The sequence below is a fragment of the Miniopterus schreibersii genome (genome assembly GCF_964146895.1).
Source record: "Miniopterus schreibersii genome assembly, chromosome: 5".
Lineage (NCBI taxonomy): Eukaryota > Metazoa > Chordata > Mammalia > Chiroptera > Miniopteridae > Miniopterus > Miniopterus schreibersii.
The window spans coordinates 25,115,717-25,132,405 of NC_138106.1; the positions used below are offsets into that span (position 1 = coordinate 25,115,717).

At 42.4% G+C, this 16,689-nt stretch overlaps 1 protein-coding gene across 3 annotated transcripts in view; it reads right to left on the reverse strand.

The window, feature by feature from the left end:
- Positions 1-289: 289 nt before the first annotated feature.
- The window catches only part of GOLIM4 (golgi integral membrane protein 4), a 65,250-nt gene continuing 48,850 nt past the window's right edge, over positions 290-16,689 (reverse strand). For 2 of the 3 annotated variants that reach the window (XM_081138908.1, XM_081138906.1), the window contains 7 exons: positions 15,057-15,310; positions 14,522-14,601; positions 13,045-13,154; positions 9,789-9,956; positions 9,391-9,459; positions 1,977-2,057; positions 290-1,650 (listed from right to left, as the gene is read on the reverse strand). In XM_081138908.1, coding sequence (XP_080995034.1) covers positions 1,507-1,650; positions 1,977-2,057; positions 9,391-9,459; positions 9,789-9,956; positions 13,045-13,154; positions 14,522-14,601; positions 15,057-15,310 — 906 coding nt within the window. In that variant the 3' untranslated portion in view covers positions 290-1,506. The remainder of the gene's footprint in view (positions 1,651-1,976; positions 2,058-9,390; positions 9,460-9,788; positions 9,957-13,044; positions 13,155-14,521; positions 14,602-15,056; positions 15,311-16,689) is intronic. The other variant, XM_081138907.1, reaches the window with a different exon arrangement.

Here is a 16,689-nt window from a genome sequence, read left to right on the forward strand (position 1 = left end):
TATTACCAAGTTTCAATGTTTCAAATAATTAAATACTGCAACTGGGACATTAAAAATACAAACTAATTTACCAAAATAATTGTATTTTGAATATTATATACAATATTATACATTTTACATTACATAAAAGGTTTTTATACATAAAGGTAAAATTTGATTTATGATTATTGAAAATCCAAAATACATTTGAACAAACATTCCTATGCATACATACACAATCATTCAATTGAGACAATCAAAACCATACATGAGTGTGGTTACTAAAAAATAAGATTACATTCATACAACGGAAATTGAAATTTGTTTTTATTAATTTGAGAGTATTATTACAAAACCACACACATGAATTATATAACCTAATTCTATATATCTAAAAATCTTCACGCTTGAGACTGAAATGTTTCTATCCCAAGGAAAATGTTTGATTTTTAATTTCTTTAAGAAATGTTTAAATTCAACATCATTAAAATGCCTATTTGTGGGCATAACACAGACCCAACCCCAGCAATCAGAAAAGTCATCAGGGTCTATCCTACCACCATATGTACCTCACCGTATAGTTTTTTAAAAAATAATCCTTTTTAGTTATACACTTTGGTATACCTTCATATTCACACTGTAATCAAAGTGATTACTTACTGAGGCACAGAGCTTCCAGGGGAAATATACAGCACTGTAGGAACTGGTAATGAAACAAGGGTATCGCTAGGTGGCGTCGGAAAAACAACTGACTGGGTGCTAATGTGGAAACCACCACCCATACACAGTAAATTCGTTATTAAACAACCTGTCAGTCCTTCAAAAAGGTTAATACACTAAGGTGTCATATCTTGTTTGAATACTAAACTATCTAACTCCAGAATACTGTCACATGAATTTAGTACTACCTGACTTTTAAATTTAATTCCTTTCAAGAAGAATAGCTGTGGTTTTAAGTAAAGCCAAATATTTTTCTAACTGATCTGACAAGTCTGAAAAGCAATGTCACTCTGTACATGAATCTTATTCCAGAGATACGCAGACGGGTGAAAAGTCCATCACAATTATACACAAGAACCTCGGAAAGGGAGCAGTTAGTAAACTGGCCATTCTCCTTAACGTCTGCTCGATTTTTTTGCAGTATTTCTTATTTTGAAATCCTGTATTTTGTCAAAGGCAAACAAGAGAACACCTGGAAACTGGAAGATAGAAAAGTAACAAGTTGAAACATATACAAAATCGATGTCCTTTACATCACAGTCTTTGAAAAACTGAGATTCAGAGCCTAAGGCTTGCTTTACTGTTTTCTTCTTGCTCAGGTTTAGCTTGAATATAAAAGCAGCTCTAACCTAGGTTATCAAAATATATTCATATAAATGTATGAGCATTTCTAATACAAAAGTTGTAAAAAAGTCTACATTCTTAATTTCTGTAATTAAATATCCTAGAGTTCAGTAGGCAGGTTTCCTTTTGAGCAGCTTGCAGGGAATCTCTCCACTGAGCGCTGTGTGTGAAGCGGGGACACAGCTACATTTCAGCCCTTCGCTGTGATTTCTCAGCTACAGCCGCCCCGTCCTCCTCTTCTTCCTCCTCATAGGGGTCCTCTCGGCCTTTGGGGCGGTTGTCGTCTCGAACGTCTTGTTCCTCTCCATCATTGTTTTTCTCATCAGCCTTAAAGTTAAAAGAAAAAAGCAAACACCTAAGAGATAGGGCATAGAGTTAGTGAGATAAATAATTCCCTCTTTAAAAAAAAAAAAGGGTGAGAAGTTACTCATTTTTGGAAGAAGGAAGAAAGTGAAAAAAAATGTTCCAAGAGGCAACAGTGCTACAGTCTTTCCTAATCTTCATATTGTCACACATTTTCCTAAGTCTGGGTTAGCGTGTTAAACTCCAGAGAGGGCGCCCTAGATGTACGGACTGGTGTCCATCCAACTATACACAGGGATGGCCTATGCATCCGCAAACATGCGCAATAGAAATACACATCCCACACATACATTTTCATCATTTTCACCATAGGTCTCTTCAACATTATGCTCCAATTCCCTTTTTTTCTCTTCAGTCAAATCTTCCTGAACCTAAAACAAACCAGAGATACGAGGTGACACTTTTATCATTTAAGCACTGGAAACAACCTATTCTGATTTCTAAAGAGTTCATTCAAAGTAGCAGCAACAAAATTAAACTAAAAATAAATTTGAAAAAAAGACAGAAGTCAAAGATTTGACTTGTCTATTAGCAATGAAGAGATGTATAATACACCTACTATAAAAAATCTTACTCAACTGTCTTCTGTACCTAGATTCAAACCTGGCACACTGAAATTGATTAATAAATACTGGTTGAATGAGTGAATGAATGAGTCAATGCAAAGCATATCTGCTCTGTAAAGGCACAGAAAACATACCTCATGGCTTATATATAAGATAGGAGGGGAAAATGTGTATATACATTTCTATAATTAAGACTAAACATTTCTGGCTAAAATATCCAGAACATAGAACACAATCATTTCAATTTCTTTATAAAATAGTCACTAAACTGCCTCAAATCCCTATATCTCTTCAGTGTTCTAACATGACATTTCTTTTTTAAATAGTTTTCTGTAATGCTATTAATATTATGTCATTGATCACAATTATTTTTTCATATGCAGATTAAAAAAATCATCCAACTATATTTGCTAAATAACCTCTATTTAATGATCACATTCCACAAAATATAAGAGTTGGAAAATATGCTAGGAAATACTTTCTAATTTAACTGTTTTTGAAAACTATATATATGCCAAAAGGTTTAAGTCATTTGAATACATTTCAAAAAACTGCTGACCATCAATTAAGCATAATGTACTGTCCTGATACCAAAAGAAAACCTGATCTCTCCAAGGACAGTGGTAGAGTAAATCTTCTAGAATAACACATAAAATTACCGGATTTTTTTTTCTTTTGGTGCAGAGAGGGGAGATCTTTAAAATCCCAGAAATGGGCAAGGGGAGGAAATATGCACGTGTTCTAATTAAGGAGCAAGAAATTAAGGGCTGTCTCAAGGTGTTTAGTCCAGGTGCAACAGAAATGAACTGCAACCTACCAGACAAGCTTTGGAGCGCACCTGGCCTGTTAGGAGCCTACAAATGACCTTTCAAGGATGCCCTAGACAGAGCCCAGCTTTCATGAACCTCTCTAACCAACCCAATGCCAGCTGTATTCATAGCCCCTAAACTACACAGGCACAAAATAAATTCATTCTGGGGACAAAGGCATAAAGCATCTTTTGTATTCACATGTCCTGGTGGGGCGAGCTAGAGAGAAGACACACATTGCACTGGCAGGCTCTACCTATGGTCCATGACATTGTTCTGCCCTTGGTCACAGAACCTCCTAACAACATTCCCCAGGACACTGGAATGAACATGATGAAGCATTTAATTCAGACTATATTAAGGTCTCACTAATTGAAACATCGTTAAATTGCTCAAGTGTCCTGGTCGATATCAGTGAATAGATATGTCTGCTATAGCTGCAATAATGAAAATACACCAGTGAACAATAGCTTGGCTTGGTTGGGGTTGGGAAGAAACTGCCTTGAAACTGCAGCATGGTGGAAAGAATATATAAATCAGGGTCAGCACACTTTTCTGTAAAAGGCCAGATAGTAAATATTCAGGCTTTCTCAGCCATACAGTGTAGCAACTACCCAGCTCTACCACTGTAGTGCAGAGGCGGCCTCAGACAACATGCAAATAAAAACATGGCTGTGTTCCAATAACACTTCACTTACAAAACAGGCTGAGGCCAATAGTTGCCAACCCCTAACACGGACTATGGAGTCAGACAAACCTGGATAAAACCTTGGTTCCGCAACTCTGCTGGCTGTATAAACAATGAGGTCATTTGTTTTTACTATAAAAATTTTCCAGCGCTCACAAATAAAGAAAATAATTTCATGAACTCCTTATAGTTATCACCAAGATTCAAAAGTCATCACAATGTGCCACACTTGCATCATTTACTGCTTTTCTTTTTAAAAAAAAATATATATCTTTATTGATTTCAGAGAGAGGAAGAGAGAGGGAGAGAGAGAGATAGAAACATCAATGATGAGAGAGTCACTGATCGGCTGCCTAGCCCGCAACCCGGGCATGTGCCCTGACCCGGAATCGAACCCTGATCGCCTGGATCCTAGGTCGAGGCTCAACCGCTGAGCCACGCCCGGCCGGGCACTGCTCTTCTTTATTTAATGATGACTTATTCTTCAAAATTCTAGACATCATATAATTTCACCCCTACCCATCTTTGTATATATCTCTGAAAACAATGGACCTTTCTTATATAAGCATGCCATTAAAACACCTGATAAATGATTCCATGGTATCATCTAGTGTCTAGTCCATACTTCACATTTTCCCAAGTGTCTTACAAATGTCTATTTACAGCTGGTTTGTTCTAGTCATCCAAACAAAGGTCACACCTAGCTTAGGTTCTGCTCCCTTCTTTTTTCCTCAAAGTTATTGATTTGTTAGAAAGACCCACGTTCTGCATTTATTTGCTTCTTTAAGGTATTACTTAACTCATTTCTTTAGCCCCGACATTTCTTATATAAAAGCAAGTCAGCTTAAGGCTTGGATGAATTCGATTCAATTTGCAAAGTAAGAGTTTTTTAGAGGTGATGCTGGAGAATTCATATTTTCATCACATCAGAAGGTACTTAATGTCTGTCCCACTTTTAGTGAGGCTAAGACTGTTCAGTGCGCCTGACAGGGACAGCCTGACCCTCCATGGTAAAATTCCCCTACTTCCATTCATCTAGTGATATCGTCCATTGATGATTGCTCTTAAATCAATTGTTTTAATTAGGGCTTACAGAAATGGTGCCCTTCTAATTCTATCATTCCTTCTGCATTCACTAACTTCTATAAAGAAGAACCTGGCCATATCAATTATTTAGTTACGTGCATAATTGCACACTGGGTATACTTAATTATGTTAGCCTTTAAAATCAGACTTCAGTGGGTTTAATCATGATTCTAACAATAACAAGCTGTATGACCTTCAAAAATTTAGCTACCCTCTCTAAAGTTCAAATTTCTTATCTGTAAAATAAAAAGGTTGGATAAAAATCAGTGATTTTTAATTGTGTGTGGGGTAGAGGGAATCATGGATCCTTTTAAGACTTTGGTAAGAAAGTAGTTAGCAAATAGGTATAGATACACAGCATTTTGTACAGAAGTTTTGGCAGGTTCAGACTTCCCAAAGTCCACCTGCAACTTCTGTCCTAGGGCTGTCTCTCTAAACAGTGTGCTCCTGACACATCAGCATCAGCGGGGGGCTTGTGTACAATGTACAACTCTGACTTCCAGGGTGCACCATAGATAAGATCAACATTTCCAAGGGTATGGTCTGACCTAGTATTTGTATTTTTCACACACTCTCCAAGGTGATTCTTAGCCACAGCAAAGACTGAGAGCCACCCACTTGAGTGACAATGAATACTGGCTAGAATTTCTTTGGCTAAAGTGATAAACACCCTTTTTATGAGTTCTTCTCTTCAGATCTGTTGTAGAAAATTTAGGTTGTTTACCATGTGTCAACATAATATGAGGAGGGAAGTACTGATTTAGATTACTTTTTAATTTATGGAACCCATAAATGAAAATTCTGTAATTTTTCAGATTTATAGATGCACCCTATTATTCTAGTAATATATTCTTCATGTTTGGGGCAAAAGTAATTCAATTTCATCTTACAGGCATTACTGAAAAGGGAAAAAATGATAAAGAGTTTCTGATTTTAAAATATGCTTAGACTAATAACCAGAAGCCACATTAGTACTTTTTAATAATATAGACACAGCAATTATGTCTTCCACATTCCACTTTCTTTAGTGACCTGTTAAAGCTGATGCAAACATTTTGTTAAAGATTTCCCAACACTGCTCCTCATTACCCACTTTTGTTCACTGAACTCTGATGTTTTAAGCATTTTAGAAATGGTCCCTGTGTGATGTGGCACAGTTTAATAACTAGCCAAAACAAGACAAAACAGGTCTACTGCCCTGGCTGGTGTGGCTCAGTTGGTTGGGCACCATCCTGTACACCAAAAGGTTGCCAGTTCCATTCCCAGTCAGGGCACATGCCCAGGTTTCGGGCTGGATCCCCAGTAGGGGGCATACAAGAGGCAGCCAATCAATGTTTCTCTCTCTTCCTCTAAAAATCAATTAAAAAATCTTTAAACAAAAAGTTAAAAACAAAACAAAACAGGTCAACTGAGTCCAAAGTGGGTTTTGGCTAGCTACCCCTTTCCCTGTTCCTGTCCCTGTCCCTATATGTATTAACTCCTTTCTTTTATACATCAAAGATGTTATGGGATGAGCCAGGAGCCAGAAGGCTGAACTCTAAGTAGTCAAGAACGCTAGGATCCAAACAGGTGGATGGGATGTGACCAAAGAAAGGCCTTCAGCAATGCCAGCTATAGTGATGGGCACCACTGCTTACTGAGTGATGTTTAACAGGAGGGTTTCTGCCATCTGGACAGCTTCTTGCTGTGGTGGTTCACAGGCTGGCAGTACCACTAAAGGTCCCCACATAACCTGTGCTTGCTCTCTCCTGAGTGTTCAGATTAATCTGTGGTCAGTTATATTGGGGAAACTGAGCACTCAGGATTTTCAAGCATTCAATCTACCTTTTTTTTTTTTTTTTAACATTTAAGTAATTTTAAAGCACACAGAGTGTGTTTTTGGGCAATGTTGTAACTTGTCTTATTTGCTCATAAGTAGATAAAAAGATCTGGGAAGTAAGGAAACATGATGATGGAATCACTATATGAATGTCTTTCGCTCAAACAATCATAAACAATAAACAATGCTGTCAATAACCATCATTTCTCTGTCTTTCAAGGGTGATCAATACCACTGTACTAAGACCAAAACAAGCAGGGACCATGCAAATTTATTAAAATCACACTGGTTTTGGGTCCTGTACTCTCAGAGGTCAAGTCACAAGGCTAATAGGCTGCACCTCTGAACAAGTATTGCCCTAGCGAGATACACTTCCTCGCCCTAGCGAGATACACTTCCTCGCCCTAGCGAGATACACTTCCTCTCGAGGGGAAGGGATCCAACGGGAGCAGTGAGCCGGACACCCCGGTGGTCAGCTGGGGCAGCTAGGAGACTCTGAGGCTTGATGGTGACAACGATGTACACTACACAGTATTTGATGGTTGTCAGAGTGCCCACCCAGTGTCTCATACACAATCACTCATAAATGAACACAATATGCTTTCTCCACAGTGTATTCCTCTCTATTTTTCTCACTTCGGTGGAGCCTGCTGAGATCTTTGTCTCTGTTACTAGTCCTTGAATAGTATCTGGGAACGACTCTCCTCTGCCCTCCTCAAGGAAAGAACTGCGAACAACAGAAAGAGGTGGGAAGATCCAACAATCAGCATCTCAGAACTACCAGAAAAAGACAATACAGCCTGAACAAGGGACGTGTGTGGGCAGAGAGGAAAGTTGCAGAGAGGAAAAGAAAGGCGTGCTGGGCTTCCTTGAGGAGTCCACAGGGCAACATCCTAAATGAGAGGGTGTGGCAATGGGGAGCCTATGCAAGATGGGGTTAGAAAGTGAGGACACAGATCCCAAGCACAGGGGTTCTGGGCAGGGAACTGGAAAAAGAGAAGCAGGACCACCTGGGCTCGGTGCAGCGAGAGGAAAGGATGCTCGTCGGTTCCACCGAGTGGAGGGAGGAAGAGCCCCAGCCTGAGGGAGCAGCTGTCTCCGGCAAGGCATTGACATCTGCCTGATCACCATTCTCCTCCCCCTGGTCTCTTTCTTTTCTTTTTATCCTCGATCCCTCTTGGATCACAGGATTTCTCTCCCCACCTTAACTGACATAATATAGAGGTAAAAAATCATCACTAAATACTGATTAAAATTTTATGTTTACCCTTCTGAATTTTTAAAAAGAAGCCAAGGTGAACCCTCTTTGCTTTTAATCCCACAAAGATTCCTGGCATCTGCCATAATGAAATAAAGTAATATTAGTCTAGACATCCTGTTACAAGAGAAGTCCAGATGAGTATTTTTTTTCTTGCCAAATGTCTTAATATTCAAGGCTGCGTGTTTCTCTAATGCTCTTTTCTGATAAGAAAGCTCAGGATGAACAGCAGGGTGAGAAAAGAGAGACTGAAAGAAAGATCAAGCCAGCTGGAGTGCACGTGACTAAAATTTATGTTATCAACAGCTGTAAAGAGCAACATCCTTTTGTTTTCCTGACATAAGCACAAATTTTAGCATTAGTTCTGAAAGCTGACAAATGCAACAAAAATGAGAAAGCAGACCTAGACAAGGGAACTGAGTAGTGAGTGCAGCAGCACAGGTGTTCTGAGCAGGGTCCCAGGTGGTAACTGTGTACCGAGTGCAGCAGCACAGGTGTTCTGAGCAGGGTCCCAGGTGGTAACTGTGTACCGAGTGCAGCAGCACAGGTGTTCTGAGCAGGGTCTTAGGTTGGGGAGGCAAGGGTGTGTTCAGGCTGCCATTTGTCCATTCTCTTATGCAGTTCCCCTTAGGGCCAAAGCTACATATTAGCAAGACGTCTGACAGAGAGGCATCTTACTGGTCCAGGGAGAGACTAACCATGGGGCCTTGGTCTCATCTACATCATGTTCCCAAGTACTGAGCTTCAGGTGCCCATACAGTAAAGTGCTGTGACAAAGTGGCTACAACCAACAGCACTTGTCCGTCAATTACACAAATGCTCCAAGCCTAACTACCATAATGTGCCAGAAGTTTACAATAAAAAAACAAACTAAAATGAAAGGTTAAGAATTTCTCCCCAAATGCATTTTATCCAACTGAGCTCCTTATTTTTCCTTTTCTTCATTGTTAAATTTAATTAAGATACCAAATTCCTGGGAGGGAAAAGGCTAAAAGTAGAGCCTATAAAATTCTTTTTACATGTCTGCAGGGTGTGCAGCGAATTCCCACAGACACTGTGGGGCACCCCGGGGAGGCAGGCGCTGCGCAACGTCTACAGGGAAAGTTGCGGGGTTAGTCCAGGCTCCCAGCGGAGCCTTGTTCTTCTCTTTTATGCGGGAAAGATACAGCAGGAAATATTCTTCCAAAGACCACATATACCCACGTCCACTATTCCTGGAGGCCAAATGTCTTCTTAATTCAAAATTTCTAGTGAGAGCCAGAGAGAAGGGGGTCTATCACCCTGCTATTGTTATTTTCTACCCAATGTCTCCACGGCCACCATCTGTTTCCTCTTGAAACCCGCTTTCTTGTCCTGCCTAAGTCTTTCCATAAACATTTCCATAAAAGGCACATCAAAGCCAGGGCTGCTGAGGCGGGGTGACGGCGAGTGTGCGACAGCAGGCCGCGTGCTCAGGGCCCTGCCGTCGGGCAGCCTACCTCTTCCTCCCCCTCCTCCTGGTACTGCTCATCAACAGCGTCCTCCTGCTGGTCTGGGTTTCCGGCCATCTGTGGAAACAAAGCGGAGGCTCAGGTTACTGCGCCAGGGAGCTGTGGCTTACGGTGCTCCGGGACAAAGGACGAGCAGGCCGCCACCACCAGTGCGCTTTCAATGCCTCGGTGGCCAGGAAATAATGAGTAATCGTTCCCAACACAAAGCCCAGGCCATCCGTCACCCTCTCTCTCTGAGTGCAGACACATCATTTCACATAACGGCCTGAAAACCAGCCAAAGAGGCAAACCTCCTGTCAATGTCGGTTATGACGCATCTTTTGCATAAACCAGGCATTTATTAGAATACCCGGGGGACACCGCCCTCCGTAGTGGTCTCCACTTACCACCAAATGCTCCTCCATTTCTGCATTCCCTTGCTTTTGATGCCTTTGTTTCTGCTCTTCATTTTCATCCGGCAAGTTTTCTTCTCTCGCTTGCTCAGCCTCCTCAAATTCATCTTCGCCTTGATTGTTGGGGTCATCGGCGGGGTTGATATCCTCTACGGCTGCCCTCTGTAAAATTTTAATGAAGAGCAACCACCACTTCAAAACCCGGATCAAGTTTAATTTCATTTGAAAGGACACACGGGGGCAGAAAATGAACTCGTCCTTCAGCGGATTGCTCAGATCTATCCTTGCCGGGATGCAAGTACAACGCCCGCCGTCCAAAGACAAACCTCCCGCGTCATGTGCGAGAGGCTGATGCATCGGAATGAAACACGACTGGCCCTTCTCTCCTGTAAGGGATTCCAAACTAGTCCTCAACACTGCACGACCACAAGTAATGCGAGCACAGCGAGACAGACACAAGGAAAAGAGCCAATAAGAACCAAAACACCAAGTTGGAGAAATAATTAAAATGAAAGACTTAGATGGGCAAACAGTAACTCCATTCAGTGATGTTTATACAGACAAACTTTCCTTCGTGAGCAACCCTTTCCGTGTAAGTGGGTCAAACTGCAGCAGGAGAGAAAGCAAGCCCATGTGGAAGGACCCAGGGAGAGGCCAGATCAAAAGTAAATGATCAGCCCAGCCGGGCGCAGCTCAGCGGTTGAGCATTGGCCTAGGATCCAGGCGATCAGGGTTTGATTCCCGGTCAGGGCACATGCCCCGGTTTCGGGCTGCAGCAGATCAACGACTCTCCCATCACTGATGTTTCTGTCTCTCTCTCTCCCTCTCCCTTCCTCTCTCTGAAATCAATAAAGATATATTAAAAAAAAAAAAAAAGCAAATGATCAGTTTCTAGTACGGATCCCTTTTCTTTACGACAAACACCGTCAGGACGCCGAGGGACGCTGTGCTGGCCAGGGCCTCGCCTCACGAGAACAGAGCTAACCCCACCTCTGGCAATATATTTTGAAAAATCTCTCCCCTGGCCCACCCTCCCCTTCCAAGTAGTTCTCAGTTCCGGCGTTCAACAAATTCCCTTCATATTACAAAGTTTAGCATTATCTCAATTTTCCACTTAAGCTCCCAAAGCGCCTTTCAAAATAATGCATGACCTCATAAAGATTCCAATCTCGGAGCCTGAGCCGGGCAGAAACGGCGATGCTTGTGCGAGCTGCCCCACCACTCCAGTGCCATCGATAGGACACGTGACCGAAGCAGCAAGTGCTCCTGGAGACGGCGAGGCTCCGAGTGAGGCTGAGTCTCTCGCCGTGTTCTCCAGACACCATTCTACTTGGATTCACTTCGGAGCCCTGGACGTGCTCGAGAGCTCACTGCCGTCTCCGCTAAACTGCTATCTGCACATCCTGGCTCCGCACCTCATTCAAGTGCAAATGACACTCTTCTGGGGACGACACAGAATGACAAAGCCTGCCTGCACACTAAACCCCAGGTACTCCGCCATCTCTCGTTACATGGATTTTTCTGTGTGCATTATCAATAATTCATGTGGAAATAGAAAAAAAAGGTCACACATTCTCTTCAGGAAAAAAAAATAGCAAAGCTACTGCAAAAGGTAATAAAAATATGCACACTAGCTCCAACTCTGACCACATAATAAGTAAGGTTTAACAGGCATGGCTGTTATATCCTAATACAATAACTAAATTGGAAAAAGGTAGAGGAATTAAGAAGTACAGATTGGTAGTTACAGAGCAGTCACGGGGATAAAAGCACAACATAAGGAATACAGTCAATAATATTGTAATACTATGAATGCTATGTATGGTGTCAGATGGGTACTAGATTTATCCAGGTGCTCACTTCGTAAGTTATATAAATGTCTAGTCACTATGTTGTACACCTGAAACTAATACGATATTGTGCATCAAATGTAATTAAAAAATTAAAAATTATTTTAAAAAACACACAAATGAAATACATAAGACAGAGAGAGGGACACGGGGGCTAACAGTCTCTAATGAAAAGAAGGCATGGTAGAGAAGAGAGGCCAATGTTTCCTGTGTGTTCTCCAAAATGAGCAAACTGACAATAGAAGAAAGATGGTAAGTCATCAAAGCACGCAGTGTCGCCCAGATGTCCCTGACTGAACACTCATCCTCTCCCTGTCCCCCTTCCTCCGTCTCGGGCACACTCAGGCTTTTCACACACTCTGCTTCTCTCTCATGGACACTCCCTCGCTCTTTCACACCCTCTGGCTCTCTCCGACTCTCCCGCTCTCAACAGCTCTTCTTCTTTCCTGGAAATATCTCAGGGCTAGGGTTTCCTGGAGCATTCTTTCAAAATGCTAATCCCAGGGCTGGCAGGAAAACGTGTTCTGCCATCTCTCCCTGCAAGTTGAGTGGGAAAGCCGTTCCCATCAAGGCGGCTTTCGGCAGCCATCAGGAAGACTTTGTCAACGACAATCTAGGAAGGACGTGGAGCCTTTATTCAATCACACTGGGTCAACAGAAACAGGGCCCATGGGACAGCATGGGCTAAATTTTATAAACATGGTGGTTGGTTTACTAGCAAAAGATGACAGGAGGGCTAAAGTTAGTTGTGAAAACCACCTACACATAAGCACAAGAACATGCCCATTCAGCATTTGCTCCCTATACTTACAGGCAAGGCCAAGGCCCCAGGCCACCCAGCTGAACTGGGGGTCTTAGTCCTTTCTAGGTAAACACAATATAGCATTACGGTACTTGAGCAACTTTTTTCACTTCTCAAGCCACAAATTCTTATCCATGTATTTATGAAAACGCTTACTGACTACTGGGAAATTAGTGACATAACACACATAACACGCACTAGCAGACTGCTCGCCAAGCTCAATAATACTTAATTTCCTTTCTCTGGTTCCCTCTCCAACTCCCACACTTGACTTTTTTTAAAAATAATCTTTCAAAATTACTACATCTTTCAATGCCTTTCAATTTTGCTTTCCTTTTTTAATTTAATTTATTAATCTAGAAGTCATTAGAGAAAGAATCCTTTGATGTTTTCCCAGAGCAAACATTAACCCCTTCTCATCACACACACACCCTCCACGGTTAACAACACATCATATAATTATGCAAGCCGCCTTCCCTCTGTGCTGATGAAATCACAGGCGTATCTGGAACCAGAGGCCTGGTGTCGGGCAAACCTTCAAGTTCCTTTTCCACCTTGGGAGTTTCTGAGTGTCATGACCAGAAGAGAGAACACTTACGTCTGCCTCAGATTCCGGGTCCGCTCCATGGAGCCCTTGTTCTCGAGGCTCACGTCCATTCTCTGGGTCTTCTTCTGCCTCATCTTGGTGCTGGTTGTCTCTCTCATACGCTAGCAAATCAAAGGAACTAACATCAGCCCAGATGAACCAGACAGGACCCTTTCCCTTCACAAAACAAAAGCCACCGGCAGGCTTTTCCAGTGACCATTTCACCCAATCTCTCCTCCAGCAAGGTTAACTCAAAGTAAGGCGTGCGCCTCGGCTTTTCTGAATAACATCATGCCCTTTCCCAGACGGTGTGTCTAAGGAGACCGTGCGGGTGAGCAGCACCGTTCTAATTCCCAGAAACAAATGTTTATAACAGAAACTGCGATTCCTCACCCTCCACCCCATTTTGCAAAAATCAACAATCAAAACTCTCAATAAAAGCCAGTCAACTGGGGACGTTACTAAAATTACCAACTAATTTTTGGTAATACCAGAGGAGATAGCAAGGTACCAAAGTAGAAACTGATGCTGTTTCAGGAAGTAAAAGAAAGAACCCCATGCGTGGAACGAAAAAACAAATGCCGCCCATCCCGTGCTCTCCGGTGTGGCAGCGATGGCGACGGCCACGACACAGATACATCCACGTTATACTCGCACAGACATTTACTTGCTTTTTGAAAAAAATATTTTGATAAAGAAAATTTGGACAAGAGCATACAAAGAGAGCAAATGACTTTTAAAGTAAGAGGAAAAGTGAAGTATATGGAGAGTATTTAACGCACAGAAAATAAAGATACAGGATAAGTCACCATCGGGTTTCAAGTGCACCGAGGGATTCGTTAAATAAAGAGGTGAACAAACCATTCTCTAGTCTTACTGATAACAGAACCAAAAAGCTTAAAGTGCTGCACAGGGGACATGCGGAGAACAATTTCTTGACTATAAGGGCTATAAAATACCAGAGCAGGCTACAGAGGGAGCTCGGGTAATCACCTTCCTTCAGACTCTGGAGAGAATACATATCTAAGTGTTAGTGTTGTCAGGGAGACAGCTACTTTCTAGTTCTATTGTCACAGAGAGCAGCACTCGATAAATTGCATACCAGATGCACACTGCAGAGGAAAGCTACTATTGACTTAATTTTTGAAAACTTTTAAGGCAATGATCCAAAAGCCTCCAAAACAAGGAGAAAAATGAAGAAGTTTCCCAAAGCAGAACAGTCTTATGATAACGCGTCAGAAATAACTACGCCGTATACAAAAGCTTAAACTACTATTTCCTTTCTATTCAAAAACGTTGCAGAAGAAACATTATCTTGGGCAGTTTTGGCTACTAATGGGCACGGTTTGGAAGGATTAAGGAAAACACAGCAACGAAAGACAGACGGAACACAAGCCTCCTTTGCATGTGCTCAGAGATGCACGAACTCCGAGCTGAAACATACTACCAAGCAGTTTTATTCGAACATCCATCATCTAAGACGTCTTACCACCTCCTTCTTTGTGGGTGCCCTGGTCCTCTGCCCCCTGCACAATGTCCTCATCCACAGCATCGTAATGAGCCTGCTGCCTGCAAGGGGCGCAAACATTACCAACTCAGCGACACAAATTAAGTATCACAGTTTGACATCAGTCATTTATCTTTAAAGACAGTAATAAACTAATTTTTCAACATTTTTATTGAAAGCCATAAAAATTTCTCTAAAAAGCTCATGCCATTAGGTTTCATAAAGGTTCCGGATATACTTTCAAAGGATACCTTAAAAAAGATGAACTACCTTTCAAATGATAAAATACAAGTTGGCACAAAACCTGCTAGATTATTCCGAGACCTCAACTATCACTGTTAAGCAGAAAGAAAGAAAAGTTGATTATTTTTAGAATTAAATATTTGGAATTTACTTCTGCCTCAGATACAGAAGCAGTACGGGCCCTTCAAGTTTACAGATAACACATGCACGAAGCTGTTTTTAATCTGCTTCTAAAAACCGGCGGGGGAGCCGTCCGTGCCCATCGGAAGGCTACCGTAGCTGCTCCAGGCGCTGGGGCCGCCCCTCCTCCTGCCGGGCCTGCCTCTGCCGGGCCATCTCCTGGGCCAGCAGCTGCTGCTGCTGCTGCTTCCTCAGCAAGTGTCCCTGCAGCCTCTGCTGGTGCAGGGCCTCCTGGCGCTCTCGCAGCCGCTGGGCCTCCTCTGCCCGCCTCACCGCCAGTCTCTGCTGTTCCAGCTGCTCCTCGTACGGGGATCGGAACCTGGTGACAGGCTGTGCTGAAGGATGCCCCTGGGGAAAAACAAGCTGGCGTTGGACAAAAGCAGTCATGTCCTCCGAATTCTCCCTTCATTTTTTTTCTCATGACAACCTCAGGAGGCAGGGTTGGTACATTAATACCTATATGTCAGGTGAATGGTGACTACACATGAGGTTCAAGGTCACCCGGTGCCAGGACTCCTATTTCCCAGCTCCCTACGAGTTGCCCTTGGCTTCTCAGTAACTGATCCTCCCGACTTACTGGCCTGAAGGCCAATTTTCAATGTGCTCCCTCTCAAATGAAAGAAGACAAACAGAAGAAACCAGATTTGAACCTTAATTAAATTTATGTTCAAAAGGCTCTGCTAGAAGTGGGAACTTGGTGATCTCACGCTAATTGGGGCAATTTGTGAGCTTGAGGCTAAAGACCTACGGATGCTAATTAACTCTAGCAATGTCTGTATCAATTGCAAGTGAAACATCACTAAAAAGTGAAATTTCAGACTAGGGTGGAAAAGCAGAGAATCAATTTTCTTCCATAAAACAAAGAATAGGTGAAAGATAGTACCTTCTGATCAAAGGAAAATCTGATGCAGATTCTTAGACTCTGCTTCCCATTGAGAGCTCCCCCACCCCCTCCATCCCCCAACTGACACCATAGGCACAGTGAGGAATTACTTTTGAAGAAAGCCGCGAAGGACACAGAGCTGGGAGAGGCTTCTCGATGCTAAGTTGGCAACAGTATCAGAATCCAGCCATAGAGACTTCCACACTACTCAGCCTAATGTCTCCAGCAGCTTGAAGTCTTAGAGAGTTCGAAGCCAAACACAGCTTCAGTTATAAATAAAAGGTGACAGCACCTATGCGAGGGCCAGGTAGCCTGTTGTTGAGTATCAGCTTTGAGACAGTGGAAGAAAGGTGCCTAGCTGCATTCAGTGTTGCTTTAAGTTCTTTTAAAGTACCATTTATAAAAATGATGAATCATTTTTGAAAATCTTACTGATGTGAGAGGGGAGTGCACAGTAGGGGGAGCCTGAGCAGAGGTTAAACATGCTCACCTTAAGCGATAAGATGAGCTTTCTGACAACTTAATAACCACCTTGAAGGTGAGTGGGCAAAAGCAAGCGTATACTTGAAAGTAAATGAGCAGGGAGAAGAAACCTTTGATCACAGAAAATCAGACTTTTTCTCACCCTCAAGAGGACCATAGGGCTTGAGCCCATTCTGGGAAGGTGCCCAGTCAGGTGCTCACCTATGCTGCTCTGTTAAAGGGATGTGAGCAGGCATCTCCTGTACTGTACACTGTGGACACAGGGCACATACATAGACCAGCAGCTCTTTCTCTTTCCTCCAAAGAATTTTCTTAGGTATGCAAGTAGGTCTGCAATTAACGCTACAAAAGAAAACTTATG